This window comes from Lagenorhynchus albirostris, chromosome 1 (genome assembly GCF_949774975.1).
Source record: "Lagenorhynchus albirostris chromosome 1, mLagAlb1.1, whole genome shotgun sequence".
Taxonomy (NCBI): Eukaryota; Metazoa; Chordata; class Mammalia; order Artiodactyla; family Delphinidae; genus Lagenorhynchus; species Lagenorhynchus albirostris.
Genome location: NC_083095.1, coordinates 130,139,718 through 130,157,147, shown reverse-complemented (window position 1 = coordinate 130,157,147; position 17,430 = coordinate 130,139,718). Strand labels below are relative to the sequence as shown.

The 17,430-nt window shown below is 37.6% G+C and overlaps 1 protein-coding gene across 1 annotated transcript in view; it reads right to left on the bottom strand.

The window, feature by feature from the left end:
* Positions 1–17,430, bottom strand: part of ARIH1 (ariadne RBR E3 ubiquitin protein ligase 1) — a 117,466-nt gene that overhangs the window by 33,696 nt on the left and 66,340 nt on the right. The window contains exons 3-5 of the mRNA XM_060153490.1: positions 15,430–15,574; positions 8,595–8,687; positions 8,041–8,096 (exon numbers count right to left, since the gene is read on the bottom strand). Of these exons, the coding sequence (XP_060009473.1) occupies positions 8,041–8,096; positions 8,595–8,687; positions 15,430–15,574 (294 nt within the window). The remainder of the gene's footprint in view (positions 1–8,040; positions 8,097–8,594; positions 8,688–15,429; positions 15,575–17,430) is intronic.

Here is a 17,430-nt window from a genome sequence, read left to right as displayed (position 1 = left end):
AAATAAGGAATTAGATGCCATTAAAATAAAAACTTCTGTTCACCAAACATCATTCAGAGAGAAAAAAGGTAAGCCACACATTGGGGAAAATAGTTGTAATACATATATCTAACAAAAGACTCATATGAGAATATTTTAAGAATTCTTAGAAAGTAATTAACAAATAGACAAAATAACAAAATTTTAATAATGAGAAAGTGACTTGAATGGGCGCTTCGTAAAAAGGGATATCCAAGGAAAGGTGTCTGACATCATTACCCATCAAGGAAATGCAAATTAAAACCACCATGAGATATCCCTATATACCCACCAAAATGGCTAAAATTAGAAAAGACTAGTGATACAAGTGTGAACAAGGACTAGAGCAATCACACATAACTAGGAGAAGTGGAGGTACAACTACTCTGGAAAAGTAGATACTCTGGCAGTACCTATTGTAAGGCTAAAAATCTCACTCTTCAGTATATACCCAAAAGAAATCAGTGCATATCTACCCAGACACTTCTGGAATATTCTTTGTAGTTTTTTCACAGTAGTCAAAACCAAACAAACAAACCAAAAAAACTCCAAGTATCTATTATCAGGAGAATGAAATACTACATAGCAAAAACAAAACAAACCTAAAAACATACATATATACTTAACAACATGCACATACCTCAAAGAAACACATTACATTAACTGAAGCCGATACACACTCAGAAAAAGAACATGCTACATAATTCTATTTAAATGAGGTTCAAAAACAGGTAAAATTAACTGGTGGTGACAGAAGTCAGAATAGGTAGTGGGGGTGAGATGGATACTGTCTGGGAAGGGTCACAAGGATGAATATTCTGGGTACTGGAAAAATTCTGTACCTTGATCTGGGTGGTTAATAAAACATATTTCTAAAGTAAATGTACTTTACACACTTTATTGAATTTATTTTAGAACTTAATTCAAAAAGTAAAAACAAAAACCAATGCACAGCAAATTGAACTGATTATAATTAAATAAAAATGATGTATTTCCACTGTAAAAGACGAGATGCTCTACTATACTGTGATTAATACACATATCAAAGTTTAGTTTGTCTCTTGCCTCAGATGGTACAAATCATCTGAGGGTCTACACAGCTTCACAAGCCTATGTGATAGAATGTAAAAAATAATCGTCTGACTTGGATGCTTGGAATATTCATTCTTCTTGGAGCAGCACAGACTTACAGGACTACATTTACTTTGCTCTGGATCCATTCAATTACTTGGTTTTATGTAATATTTACAATTATAATATTATAAAAGCACTGGCTTACCATTTCGTGACTAAACCTACTGACAAAACATAAAAGTGGACTTCCTTGGTGGTCCAGCGGATAAGACTCCACGCTCCCAATGCAGGGGACACGGGTTTGATCCCTGGTCAGGGAACTAAGATCCCACATCCCACATGCCACACGGCGCGGGCAAAAAAAAAAAACAACAAAAAAAAAAATAAAAGAAACTGTTCCAGAATAGATTTAAGTATAAAGTTGACAATATAAAGTAATTATGTATCTAACAGAAATTAGGGGGTAGAAGAGATTAAAGGTGAATGACAGCACAGAGGCAGCAATTTCCTCACCTTACATAGTAAGTAGTTAAGATTTACTGCTTAAAGTTGATGGAACAGGAAATAACTATCAAAGAATAGCTTTTAAGTTATATTATCTAATTTAAGACAATCTATTTTTCAAAGAACATTTCTGCCCTTTTCAGACAAGTGAGGAATTAGCCAATAGAGGTATGGATTATCAATACCAAGATCCTAAGATACATTTTAAAAAAATCTTTTTTTATAATTGAAGTATACTTGACTTACAATGTTGTGTTAATTTCTGCTGTAGAGCAAAGTGATTCAGTTATATATATATATATATACACACATTATTTTTTATATTCTTTCCATTACAGTTTATCACAGGATATTGAATATAGTTCCCTGCGTTATATAGTAGGACCTTGTTGTTTATCCATTCTATACGTAATAGTTTGCATCTGTTAACCCCAGACTCCCAAGCCATCCCTCCCCCATGCCCCCTCCCCTTGGCAACCACAAGTCTGTTCTCTAAGTCTGTTTCTCTTTGGTAGATAAATTAATTTGTGTCATATTTTAGATTCCACATATAAGTCATATCATATGGTATTTGTCTTTCTCTTTCTGACTTACTTCACTTAGTATGATAATCTCTAGGTCCATCCATGTTGCTTGAAATGGCATTATTTCATTCTTTTTTATGGCTGAGTAGTATTCCACTGTATATATGTACAACATCTTCTTTATCCATTCATCTGTTGACGGACATTGAGGTTGTTTCCATGTCTTGGCTATTGTAAATAGTGCGCTATGAACACAGGGGTTCATGTATCTTTTTGAATTACAGTTCTGTCTGGACATATGCCCAGGAGTGGGATTGTTGAATCATATGGTAACTCTATTTTTAGTTCATTTTTTAAAATCTTATGTATCACTTAAAGCTTTAAAAAAAAATCATCTGGAATAATTTTGCTAGAACTGAGTGGCAATGAGTGTCTGTCATCATCTCTGCTTATCTGTTTCTAAAAACCCCCATATATGAAAATAAACCATTCCATTTTTTAGACACACCCTGCAGGATGTTGAATCAGAACATCACAATTCCAGATATGTGTTAATGATAACAATGATTAGTCAAGGTGTGACTAAATACATTACTTGCAGGTCTTTAAAGATTAAACAGATACAAGTTTACCTTTATCATCCCTAAGATTACTAGAGAAGCTATACACAGAAAAAGAAATTTAGGCCCCAAACAACTACATAAAAAAACTAACCTACTGTGAGTTCACAGGTGGCCTAGTGGTTAGGATTATAGGCTGTCCCTACCGTGGCATGGGTCCAATCCCTGGTCGGGGAACTAAGATCCCACAAGCTGCACAGTGCAGCCAAAAAAAAAAAAAAAAAACCACAAACCACTAACCAACTACTAGTATGAACAGAAAGAGACAAAGATTTATTCAGTCTCAAGTGATAAATAATTTAGATAAATAGTTTAAATTAATCTCATGAAAGCATCAAAGAAGGGGAGCCCCACTTAGCCAAATAGCCCTAATGGTATCATAGCACAAATCAATCACTGGAGTTAGCAATGATAACATACGCTTATGAAAGCAGGGAGAATAATATATTTCCAGTTACTTATTCAAGGACACGGGCCTATTACACATCCATTGCGAAGGAGTAAAAAGGTGAATCCAATGAATCACTAATCTTAAGAAGTGAGTCTAAGAAGCACTGAAAGATCAGTGAATAATTTCTGTGTAGTATTTTACCAAGGTTAAAGTCACACATCCTGAATGGAAATAAGAAAAGAATTCAGTCAACATAAATAGGGTACCTGGGGTCAACTTACAGCCTAAGAAAGAATACAGACAAGGATACAGGCAATTACAAAAGTGCAGGGTAAGGGAAGTATGGAGGAACACATAGGATGTCTATCCAAACCAAAATTAAAATGAGTTAAACTGAGGTGTTAAGAATGACTAAGATGATGAGTAGATTAAGAGAACTGAAGAGTAAAACAGAAAGCGAGTACTGCTTGTAAGAAACAAAGTCAAGAGACAGTAGGAAAAAAAAGTAAAAAAAATCCTACCAAACCAAATGCAAATAAAATGCACAGTACTTTCAAGAAACCAAGCTCTACGTGGCTAGAATAATGTGAGAAAAGGTGAGGCAAAAGATGAAGTTGCATAGGTAAGCAATATAGGACAACGAAAGCCATTTGTGAAGAAGAACTGGAAGGTGGTAACACTGGGTATAAGGGAACCACTTAGGAGCCAGTTGCAGATTCCCAGCTAAGACAAGATGATGGCGTGAATCAGGTTAATGGCAGTAGAAACAGAGAGAAATGGATGGATTTAAAGGTAATTAGGATGTGGAATTTACAGAATTTCGTGCAAGGATGACTGAAAAATGCAGGAGAAAAGTGAATCAGAGATATCACCAAGGTTTCTCATTCAGGCAAATCTTTAACACCAAGTGATGCCATTATATGATACTGAGAAGCAAAAAGAATGATTCTGGTGGTGGTAAAGGTAGTAGGAGGGCTGGACAAGATAAAGCCAGAGTAATGTACAAATGAAGATGCCTGATAGGCACTAGGATATATGGGTCCCAAGACCAAAAAAGAGTGTTAATCTGGAGATATAAATTTGAGAATTTCCAGGGCTTCCCTGGTGGCACAGTGGTTAAGAATCTGCCTGCCAATGCAGGGGACACAGGTTCGAGCCCTGGTCCGGGAAGATTCCACATGCAATGGAGCAACTGAGCCCATGTGCCACAACTACGGAGCCTGTGCTCTACAGCCTGCGAGTCACAACTACTGAGTCTGTGTGCCACAACTACTGAAGCCCACGCCCAGAGCCTGTGCTCTGCACGCAAGAGAAGCCACTGCAATGAGAAGCCTGCACGCCACAACAAAAAGTAGCCCCTGCTCCCGCAACTAGAGAAAGCCCGTGCACAGCAATGAAGACCCAATGCAGCCAAAAAAAATAAAATAAAATTTTTTTTTAAAAATTGGGAATTTCCAATGTATGCCTAGGGAGAGTGTATAAAGTGCATAGAGTGAGAATAGTGGGACAGACAGACCCCAAGGAGCACTCTATTAGGAAAAGGCAGATAAACGTGATTTTGTAAAGTAAGAGTAGAACTAGAGTAGGCCTAGGGTGGTGGCCTTAGGAGTACATGGCTAAGGTGAAGGGGATTTTCCTGGAAACGAGTAGATCACAGAAATGAAAGGCTATGGCAAGAGTTTTCAAACATAAGTATGCATCAGAACCATACTAAGACAGCTTGTCATTCATAATGCTGGGCCCTGTCCCCAGAGTTTCTGATTCAGTAAGTCTGGAGCTGGGCCTGAAAATATGCATTCTCTTAACAAGCTCCTAGGTGATGTTGATGCTGCTGGTCAGGGGACCACACTTGTAGAACTACAGGGCTAGGGTGTAGAATGAACTACACGTATGGGCACTGAAATCACACTGGATGACAGCAAGCCTTGGGAGAAAGAAAAGATTGTGCTTGAGGTGACAGCACTACAAATAATTAAATGGGACAGACCAAGATGTCAAGCAGAGAAAAGCACAAAGGACCATGATACAGCTGGACAACAAGACTCAAAGGATTTATGGATTTTAAACTGAAGAAGCGAAATGGTCTGAAAACAGCATTTGGGACCAAGGGGAACAATGACTTTACCTCTTGACCATAAAATACACAGGGGAAAACACGCTAGCTTCAAATTGAGAGGGCTAAAGGGTAATACGTCTTCAGGAAGAATCAGGTTTCAGTTTCAAGTTCCAAATGAGTTTAATTCAAATTAAAACAAGAAACCATTTTTAAAATCTCTCAAGTTGGAAATTTTTAAAAAACTGATAATCCATCACTGGGAAGGATTCAGTTCCTTTCATACTAAGAAAAAAAAAGCATATTTCAGTTATGGATCTTAAGATTTTTTTAAAAAATAAATTTATTTATTTATTTATTTTGGTTATGTTGGGTCTTCATTGCTGCACGCAGGCTTTCTCTAGATGCAGCAAGTGGGGGCTACTCTTCATTGCGGTGTGCAAGCTTCTCATTGCGGTGGCTTCTCTTGTTCTGGAGCACAGGCTCTAGGCGCGAGGGCTTCAGTAGGTGTGGCACACAAGCTCCGTAGTTGTGGCTCACAGGCTCTAGAGGGCAGGCTCAGTAGCTGTGGCACAAGAGCTTAGCTGCTCTGCGGCATGTGGTATCTTGCAGGACAAGGGCTCGAACCCACGTCCCCTGCATTGGCAGGCAGAGTCTTAACCAGTGCGCCACCAGAGAAGTCCAGATCTTAAGATTAAACATGAAAAACTGCACTTTCTCTCATTTAATTAACCTTTTAAATTCTAAAAGAAAGAAATTATTTATTTAAAAGAAAGAATATGGAAGATATAGCATACAACTATTTAAGGTAAAATGTGGACGTGCACCAGCATGCACATCCAAAGAGCTCAAGAAACCCCAAAGAGGATAAGCACAAGGAGAACCACATCTAGATATATCATAGTCAAAACTGTTTTAAGCCAAAGACACAGCAAATCTTGAAAGTAGCAAACAGGGGACAAAAATATAATTAATAGCTAACTTATCAGAAACAATGGAGGCAAGAAGGCAGTACAATGACATATTCAAAGTGATGAAACTATTAAACAAAAAGCCAAAGAGCATATACATTTGTAGAAATCACCAAACTGCGTTACAAAAAGGTTCCAACAGTATACTCCCCATTGTACTATATGCTCACTCATATTAGATACTACCAAATTCTTTCTTATCAGTCCTAATAACCTTCTATGATGAAACTCATCATAAACTGTCAAACTCTTTCCATCCTCATCTCTAGTAATCTGCTACTCTGTGCTCTAGCTACTACAGAATACATAACAGAGAAGTTCATGGACTATTTAAAAAATATTGGCATCCCTTCTTTAATATTACCCTCCACTCCCTCAACCCAAAATTTTACTCTTTGATATTACTCCCTAAGTAAAGCTTCCCTAAATTCTTCAGGTAGAGTAATTTGCTTCTTTGTAAATGTACTTTATATATACATTTATACATAAAACTTAAACTATGCATTTTATTTATTTATTATTATGAACCTCTTAGAGAAAGGAAATGTATCGTAATTTTTTTGTTGTTCTCCTGTGTATATGTGCTAATGAGTAGGTTCCCAGTAAATGTTTGTGGAATGAATGAAAAGATACAGTGACCTATGCTGATGAAATGTACTGATGAAAGAATACAAAGAATTAAAGTATCAGGGGACAAGATAAAGAAGGCTGCAAGAATGGCGGTACTTTAAGATAATACATGTTTATGTTTGTTAGCTTAAAACAATAATGGAAATAAGATTTACTGAAAGATAGAAACAGTATTAACATAAGCTGACAACAACAGTAAATATATTTTAGTAAACCAAAGTAGGTTGGGATTAACAAAGTGGAATCAGTGGCTTTATAAACTGTACTGGTTAAACCAATTTATGGCTTCATTAGATTAAGAAATTTGCTCACTAAAGCACATGGCTGCCTTTACTTTTATTACCTTCAAATCCCAGTGCTTAAACACAGACATACCTTTATATAGGCAATTATCCAGGACTAATTATACAATTTGACTGTGGATCATTTAGGCCCTCATATGTTTATCTTCCTAGACTGAAATCAATTAGGTAGCCTGAGGTCATGAAAACAGCACTGACTCAGGAATTAAACAACCTGGGATTTTACCCCATGTATAGGAGTTAACTATGCTTGTTTCTTCAAGTTTCTTTCTCTACTTCAAAAGGGAACATTTCACAAGGCCAGTAGATAGCCAACAGCCTCCAGCTGCAGGGTCTTTGGGATCTGTAGCAGTGTTCCAACTGAGGCCACATTCCCCCTGGTTAGCTCCCAGTGACAGACTGAGCATGACAATGGTACCAGGGCCTGGCCATTTCTGCTTACTGAGGTATTCCTCTGTGGGAAACCTATGCACTGGAGTTCCCCACAGGGTTAACAGAGACTCTCACAGCTGCAACATAGTCTGAGTCTCTTCCTATTGAATCCTCCTTCCTTCTTTCTCTCATTTAACAAGTGTCAGAACTGTATCATGGTCTGTCTAGTGCTCCTCCTCCTCTTTATCCTACATAGATGCTATCCCACAATAAATCGCCTTCCCTTTTAACTTTGTCTTGGCATCTGCTTCCCAGAAGACGTCAACTGACACACTGACATATCCTATTCTCCAACCACAAGGTTTACTGCAATCTAGCTATCATGTACTGCCAACTTTACCAGAATACTGCCTGGGCATTTAACCAGGTTACAAACAGGCTTGTGTACTACAAAGGAATATAGATTAGAAAGTCTCTTCAAACACTAAAAATTTTACCTCCTCTACAGTGTTGAGCGAAAATTAATTTGGTTTAACCAACTAATCAATATTCAACATGCAGAATCTATCAAAAGTACTTACATAACTGTGTTGTCATCCACTAAGATATCACAACCATGAGCAGGACACGAAATAGTCTGAAAAAGATCAAAATTTAAACTATGTCTTCATTCAACAAATATTTACTGAATGTTTACCATTGCCAGGAACTTTGCTAGGTTCTGAGGATACCTTAACATTTATAGGACCTTAATCACTCCCTTTCTATTAAAGAAAACGTGTGTGTGTATGTGTATCACCATAAAGTAAGTAAAACTGCTAACCCAAACAACTGGTTTTTCAATATAAAATTTGACTGGCAAAAGCAAGAGATATGACAAAAATTCTCAACAAGTTTAGCCTGATAAATACAAATGTTAATGCCTGCTGAGAAAATACTACCTGGACTGGATCTTTAACTGGAATGCCTCATTGTAAACAGAAAAAAGTCTCAATTATCTTTTGGTTGTTTTAATCTAGAAAAAAAGTCCACATGCAATTCACAACCCAGAATGCTTCACCTGTTTATATTTGTGTAAGGGTCTAAACACTATAAGAAATTCAAGAAAAACTCAGAAACAAATTAGCATTTTTACCTGTCCCATGCCTTCTTCCATTATTTTGGTAGTTAAATATTCGCTCCAGCACTGCATACAAAACTTATGTCCACATTCAAGGCCAGTGAAATACTGCAACAAAAATAATACATGGACTTTGAAAATACATTATCAGGAGAATCACTATATATAGTGACTCAATAAGGCTCTACTAGGTCACATTTCTCGCAGTGGCCAAAATGTCCAATTTGACATGACTAGATGGGTTCCTAAAATGAACTTCTAGGTGGTGAAATCTATACATGCAAATTCATTGAACACAAAACACCTAATTAATGAGAAATGCATCTGCAGTAGATATTTATAATTTTTAGGAAAGGCACAAAACAAGTTTGTACCAATAAGCATATGAAAAGATGCTCAATATCCTTAGTCATCAGGGAAATGTAAATCAAAGCCACAGTGAGACATCACTTCACACCCACTAGGACAGCTATAATCAAAAAGACATAATAAAAGCATTGACAAGCATGTAGAGAAATCAGAACTTTCATACACTGCTGGTGGCAATGTAAAATGCTACAGGAACTTTGGAAAACACTGGCATTTTCTCAAAAAATTAAACAGAGGGCTTCCCTGGTGGCACAGTGGTTGAGAGTCCGCCTGCCGATGAAGGGGACACGGGTTCGTGCCCTGGTCTGGGAAGATCCCACATGCCACGGAGCAGCTAGGCCCGTGAGCCACGGCCGCTGAGCCTGCGCGTCCAGAGCCTGTGCTCCGCAACGGGGAGGCCACAGCAGTGAGAGGCCCGCGTACTGCAAAAAAAATAAATAAATAAAAATAAAAATATATGGTTCTATTCAGGGACTTCCCCGGTGGTCCAGTGGTAAAGAATTCGCCTTACAATGCAGGGGACGCGGGTTCAATCCCTTGTCGGGGAACTAAGCACACGTGCCACAACTACTGAGCTTGCGAGCCTCAACTAGAGAGCCTGCGTACTGCAAACTACAGAGCCCATGTGCTCTGGAACCCGCGCGCCACAACTACATAGTCCACACACCCTGGAGCCTGCACACCACAACTAGAGAAGAGAAAACCTGCACACCAAAACTAGAGAGAAGCCCGCGCTCTGCAACGAAAGATCCCGCATGCCGCAACTAAGACCCAACACAGCTAAAAATAAATTTAAAATAAACAATAAATAAATCTTAAAAAAAAATATATGGGGACTTCCCTGGTAGCACAGTGGTTAAGAACCCACCTGCCAATGCAAGGGACATGGGTTCGATCCCTGGTCCAGGAAGATCCCACATGCCACGGAGCAACTAAGCCCATGTGCCACAACTACTGAGCCCACATGCTGCAACTACTGAAGCCCGCATGCCTAGAGCCCACGCCACACAAAAAGAGAAGCCACTGCAATGAGAAGCCCACACACCACAATGAAGCACAGCCCCCACTCACTGCAACTAGAGAAAGCCTGCATGCAACGAAGACCCAACGGAGCCAAAAAAATAATAAATTAATTTTTAAAAATATGGTGCTATTCAGAGATTGACAATGATTCTAACTCATTCACAAAATGAGTGAAGATAAATATTTGGGAAATCAATATTCTCATCCATTAAAAAAAAGATCTGGGGGCTTCCCTGGTGGCGCAGTTGTTGAGAGTCCGCCTGCCGATGCAGGGGACACAGGTTTGTGCCCCAGTCTGGGAAGATCCCACACGCCGCGGAGCGGCTAGGCCTGTGAGCCATGGCCGCTGAGCCTGTGCGTCTGGAGCCTGTGCTCCGCAACGGGAGAGGCCACAACAGTGAGAGGCCCACGTACCGCAAAAAAAGAAAAAAAAAAAAAAAAGATCTGGGAAATCAATAAAAAGAATCTATTCTCATTACTCCCCAGTAGTGAAGGAGACCTGGCACTATACTGTTGCCAGATTACTAAAGGAGAGTGATTTTTGAAACTATAATGAGAAGGGGCATTCTGTAAAGGACAAATACAGTAGAGTCATGTATCAGCAATTCTAAAATGTTTTACTGGTGACTTAAAAACACACACACAGGGCTTCCCTGGTAGCGCTGTGGTTAAGAATCCACCTGCCAAAGCAGGACATGGGTTCAAGCCCTGGTAGTGGAAGACCCACATGCCGCAGAGCAACTAAGCCCGTGCACCATAACCACTGAGCCTGCACTCTAGAGCCTGTGAGCCACAACTACTGAAGCCCATGCACCTAGAGCCCGTGCTCCACAACAGGAGAAGCCACCAAAATGAGAAGCTGCGCACCGCAACAAAGAGTAGCCCCCACTCGCCACAACCAGAGAAAAGCCCGTGTGCAGCAACAAAGACCCAACGCAGCCGAAAATAAATAAATAAAAAGAAAATGGCCTTAAAAAAAAGAACACATACACATCCTCATGTGCTTTATTCGTTTTTCAAAGACTGAGAGATTAAAGGTCACAATGGTTAGTAAGTGATCACTTTAAGTAACACCTTTACTTCTGGGACTTCTACACCAGGACTCATTATAAGATAAGATAAAAAGACAAAAAGAAAGCTTTTTTTCCCCTCCCTTTCCAATAACTTTTCTTTGTTTTTTTTGATGTGGACCATTTTTTAAAGTCTTTACTGAATTTGTTACAATATTGCTTCTGTTTTATGTTTTGGCTTTTTTTTGCTGGGAGGCATGTGGGATCTTAGCTCCCCGACCAGGGCTCGAACCCGCACCCCCTGCATTGGAAGGCTAAGTCTTAACCACTAGACCACCAGGAAGTCCCCCAATAAGTTTTCTAATTAAATAGATAACAAGACTAAATAAGATAAATTACAAAAATAAATCACACACGCATGCCCAAAGATAAAGCAAAAACTAACCTGTAGTATAAAGACATATTCATTGTGCTCAAGAGTTTTGTCATCAGGCTTCCCTGGTGGCACAGTGGTTAAGAATCCGCCTGCCAGTGCAGGGGACATGGGTTCGAACCCTGGTCCGGGAAGATCCCACATGTCCCGGAGCAACTAAGCCCGTGCGCCACAACTACTGAGCCTGCGCTCTAGAGCTTGCAAGCCACAACTATTGAGCCCGTGAGCCACAACTACTGAAGCTCACACACTTAGAGCCTGTACTCTGAAACAAGAAAAGCCACCACAATGAGAAGCCCACACAGTAGCCCCTGCTCGCTACAACTAGAGAAAGCCCGTGTGCAGCAACGAAGACCCAACACAGACAAAAATAAAATAAATTAACTTTTTTAAAAAAAGAGTTTTATCATCATGGATATATCAGGGTATATATATCAGGGTATCATCCTGTCTTAGTTCCCTTTCCTTCCTCCTCCTCTGATATATTTGTTCCCTTACTACCTTGTGTTTACCTACTTGGCTCCCTGGGTCTTTCCCTGATTCAGGGGATCAGATTATCTATTCGTTAAACTTACCCCTGTTTATATCATAAATATATCTGACCACAAATACACTAAAAATATATAAAATATTATCTACAACAGAAATTAATGGTGAAGAAAAAGAACTGAAAAAATACATACTCTTAAAAGTTTCATTTATCTCCACCATTTACAGATAGCAACTAATGTCGAAGAAAAGAACATTAAGAATTATCTTTCTTCTATCAGAAGTTGCCCATATAATCTCTAAACTTAAAGTCATTTTGTTCATAAAAACTGAGCAAATAATCAGGGCACCAGTTCCCTCATCTGTAAAATGGAATGAGTTAAAAAGGAAGATAGAGCACAAAGATTCAGAAGTGCCCCAGGAATGAGGAAGCCGAGGGTGGACAATCATCACAATCTTCAACTTTGCTTTTATCTATTTAACATACCTTATTCTTAGAAAATACAAATTATTTATCTCATAAAAATAATATGGTAGCCCAAGCTATATTTCCTAGTAGAGCTAAATCTTACGCTTTGATTCAAAAGAACATTATTATAAAGTGAGTAACTGTTGCCAGGACCAGGAACCCCCTGAACTGGCCACAACACAAGGGGGCAGAGGGATGGGGGAGGAATCTCTGAACTTAAAGAGTGTTCCAAAATCTCAGGAAATTGTTTTTAAAGAAGAGACCACCCAAAATAGTTAACTCCAAAGTATTATAAACTAAGCTGTCAGAAGCATTTACTTAAAATCTGTTTTCATGTGGTACTGTAATATAGCAAAGTTGCTTTCTAGGGGAAAGGTATCAAAGATACACAATAATAAAAGGCTAGTATCAGTGTTTGAAGAGAGTAGTGGAAACTGAAACATGGGAGTTATTTAAGTAATGTAAGTAAAGAAATCATCCATCCAATTAATAAAGCATGAATGAAGAATCTCAGGTGACATTTACTTGCAAAACTGAAGAGGTTAAAATTATCCTTCTTCATTAGCCTAAAAACTGTGAGAAAAGAAGTCCTAGTTTCACCATGATTACTTTTTCCTAACACGGTTTCCTTAACACTTTAACTTACTTTCCAACCCATGCTGCTGTTTGCTTTTCCTGTCATTTACATAGCCAAACTTCCTTTAAAAAAGTAATCTGTTTATATTTATTGCTTCCCCTTCCTTTACTACTTTCAAGTCAATAATTCTTCGGTCCATGCAGTTTGGTTTCCCATCTTACCACAATACTTAAAATACTGATAACTTTCCAGGATCATCAGTCAACTTCTTGTTGTTAATTCCAAACTCACCTTTCAATTCTTTTCTCTGAAGCTAGCACTGTTTACCATTCTTGGAACTGCATTCTCTTCCTTTGGCTTCTGTATTTCCTAGTTTACCTAACTACCACACCTTCAGAGGTTAGTTCAAATGTCAGTGTCTGTGGGAAGTTCTCCCTGATCCAAAACTGGGTTAGGTGTCTCTTCAACATGTTCCCACAGTATCATGCCCTATCAAAGCACTTACCATTTTTTCTGACTATGTCATTTTACTTATCTGCCCAGCTAACCTGTAAATTACCTAAGGCAGGCATTATGCCTTTATTCTCCGTTGTTTCTAACGCTTAGAATTGTGCCTGGTGTGTTGAATGATTGAATGGATAAATAGTGGTTTCTCCATTATCAGTTCAAGTGCAAGCACAATTTACACTGCGAATATCTACTCATGATTTTCAATTCTAATTTGTTCAGACTGCCAATACCAAGGGCACTGAGGAAGTTACAGGGGTTATTTGCAAGCAGCTAGCTTCAGTACTCGAATTACATTTAAGATTTAAACTAAGGAGGAGCTGCTATAATAGAGTGCCAAGGGAAATGCCAAGGAATAAGGAAACCTTGTATAAGCTGGGACAAATTATTTGGGTCTCAGTATTACCTCACAGAAACATTTATAAACTGTAAACACTACACAAATGTCAACTATTAAAGAAAGATGATAAAATGGTCAAAACATGAAATTAATGTATTTTTAATAGGAGTGCTGATTGTTCTTTTCAAATACTTAAGTTAGGATTGTGATTTAAGGAGAGGGAAATGAATAAATAGTAGTTTCAGGCTGATAGAGATTTGAAAGAATATCTTATTAAATTTATTTGAAAGATTAAAAACACTGAGACCCAGCAAGATTAGATGATTTACTACCCAAAGCCAAAAAGCTAGTGTCAGAGCTGTGATCAAAACTTGAGAATTTGGAAATTCAATTAAGCATTTTACCTACTACATTATTTTAACTCTGATTTTCCATTTCTCTAAGAGGATATAATTAACTTTCTTTTAAAACTTCTTTTCTAAGCACTTGTATGTGTAAACAAATTAATTTCCTTCAAATGGGAACCTTTAGAGCTACACATGTTAAACTCTAAGATTAACAATGAAAAACCTTCAATATGTAAAAATATATAACATAGGTGACAATGACCTGGTATACACTAATTACTAGAAAAAGCTGCTTAACTATTAGAGAATATGAACAAGGTAGTTATAATTGTTGTATAATTAAATTATTCTTAGATATCCTGAAACATCTTAAGAGGTGAATTCCAAGTAACTAAACCCCTTTTTTTGGCCACAAATGTAATTTTCCTATGGTTACTAATAACGTGCCTTCATAGGAAGACTATGTTTATTTAAGCCTAAAATTTCTTCACTAGATACCCCAAAGTTAATCATCTAAATTCAATAGGTTTTTAAGAGCGATACTTGTACTAAAGAATCTCCATTAGAATGGATCTGTGTGAAAATCCTGAAAACCCTGAAAGCTCCCTAGTGAAATAGCATTAAAGACATTTTATAAGTGTTTTGGATATTTATTCTAAAAACTTAGTTTTAAATCTATTTTAATTTGGATGGAAAATAATTCTGTTTGCTGCCTACCTATTACACAATTCTCTCACTGTGGTAATATAAAATGGAAAAGATTTAAGTGTGTAATGACAACTTGGACAAGTTGCTGCTTTAAAAAGTAAATGGGGGCCTCCCCTGGTGGCGCAGTGGTTAAGAATCCTGTCAATGCAGGGGACATGGGTTCGAGTTCTGGTTCGGGAAGATCCCACATGCCGCGGAGCAACTAAGCCCGTGCGCCACAACTACTGAGCCCAAGTGCCTAGAGCCCGTGCTCCGCAACAAGAGAAGCCACCACAATGAGAAGCCCGTGCACTGCAACGAAGAGTAGCCCCTGCTCACTGCAACTAGAGAAGGCCCACAAGCAGCAGCAACGAAGACCCAACGCAGACACACACACACACACACACAGCAAATGGGGGAGGACTGAGAGAGAACAAGCTCTTACTCTTTCTTTTCCTTTCTTTATCCTTAATATATTGATAGGTTACTGCTTTGCTACAATCCCAGACTCCCAGATCTTCCTTTATTTAAATAATGAAAAGTTGATTTACCCTCTGAAATACAGAGTCAGTGCTAGCCTTAAACTACCAGATACTCACCGAGTTAGGGTAGTTCAAGTAGCAGATCTGACAAGGCATATCCTGTGCTGATGACCTTGTATTCATCTGGCGTGTTCGAGACTTTTTACTTGGATTAATTACATGACACTCAGCAAAGAGCTTCTCCAGGTTTCCATCAAAGTACCTGCATTATTTAAACAGAAAGGATGAGAGCCCAGCAATAGCACACTGTTAGAGCTCTCCAAAAACCTGATTTTCTATAGGGAAAGTCAATGAAGTAAATTAAACCAAGACCATAACCTTTCTTGCTCAGAAGAAATAAGCTGTATGGCTACAAACTGTAGCATACAGAAGCATATGTGTATGAAAGCAGATTGAACTTTTGTTGCTATTTTGACACTGTTTAGTTTGTTTCTATCATGAGAGGTTAAGCTATTAGTAATATTAACAACATGACAATTAAAACCTAAGGATGAAAGTTGTACTATCTCTTAAGTAGGACCTTATGAAGAGTAATGGTATTTCAGAAGGCTAGGCTATATTTTATACCAATGAATTCATTTTATTAATAATTTTAGTTATACCAGTTTAAATATATTAGCAAGTAAACCACCTATAAAGCATACCTTATCCCACAAATCATTTAAAAAATGAAACTATTACATGTGTCTCATTCTACAAAAGACTTGCTTTCTAAATATTCTTTTAAAATAGTTTTTAATAGGAAAAGGGAAGAAGGAGGAAACAAAAAATGTATCTTTAAAAGTTTTTGTATCAAATAATCTATACATTAGCTTTTTCATAAAATATGTATCTAAATATATAGAAGTAGTTCACCATCTAACATGTCAACAGCATGGTATGGCAAGTACTAGCTACAGAGTTTCAACTGAACTGTAAATTTCTTGACAGAAGACAGTGGTAAATAGCACAATATCTACCATTAATCCAGTTAAGACATGGTCATTGGCCTCCTGAAATATCTTAATATTCTAAATGGAAAAGCAATAGATAGAAAAACTTGCAATTTGTGAATCAATATAACCAGCAAAAATATTAACATGGAATCTGATCAATTTACTTTTTAGCTTGTTAAGTCTAGGTTTAAATAACTACAATGTTCTTTATATATAAACAGGAGGTTCTCAAGTTAAAAATAATCGATACTCAAGAGATTCTCAATATTTTTAGTGGAAGTCTTGTTCAGGCTTTGTTCAAAGCATTTGCTACATCTCTGGAAAATCACTCATGAGAACAAACCACATCACTCTCCTAAGACTGATAAATATCTTTTTATAAATACTTTGACTACAGTTATGTGTCAATGAACTGGTCAAGCTATCAATCAAAATGTCAACATATTATAAAAGGGGAACTCATATGAAGTTGTCCCTGATCAAAATATAAAGAGCAGATAAATCAAATGCTCTCCTACAAAGGTTATCTCTGGAAAAAACCTAAGATGTAAGTTTTATCTGAAAAACAGAAAATGTATGAAGCTAACACTTAGTATGAATAGGTAAACCAACTAAACCCCTTGCTTTTATAAAAAATATATTCATGCTCACAAAAAAAGACAAACTCTTGGCATCTAAAACTTAACTACACAAAATTAGCAACTCCTAATACTTTGGTGAACAGACTAGACAGCATTCTATGCAAATACAGACAAACAGACATGTGCATATTTCATGTAATCTCATATTCCAGGCTTATTACCTGCTTTCTTCACTGAACAATATGTAACATCTTTGTCATGAGCATGGGTGGGTCTACAATATTTTTCATTGTTGCATAATATTTCCCAGCAGGTATATACTATAATTTACTTAACCAACCTTATACTGAAAGACATTTAGAGATGTTCCACATATAACAATCCTAGATTAAAATCTTGTCCCATTTGATGGGGGGAAAATAATTAGACCTAACTTGCATTTCTTTATTAGTGAAGCTGAACTTCACTAATTTTTCTGTGAAGATTTTGCTATTATTTTATGAGTTCAGTATGTAAACAGGAAGAGTAACCCTTTGTTTTAT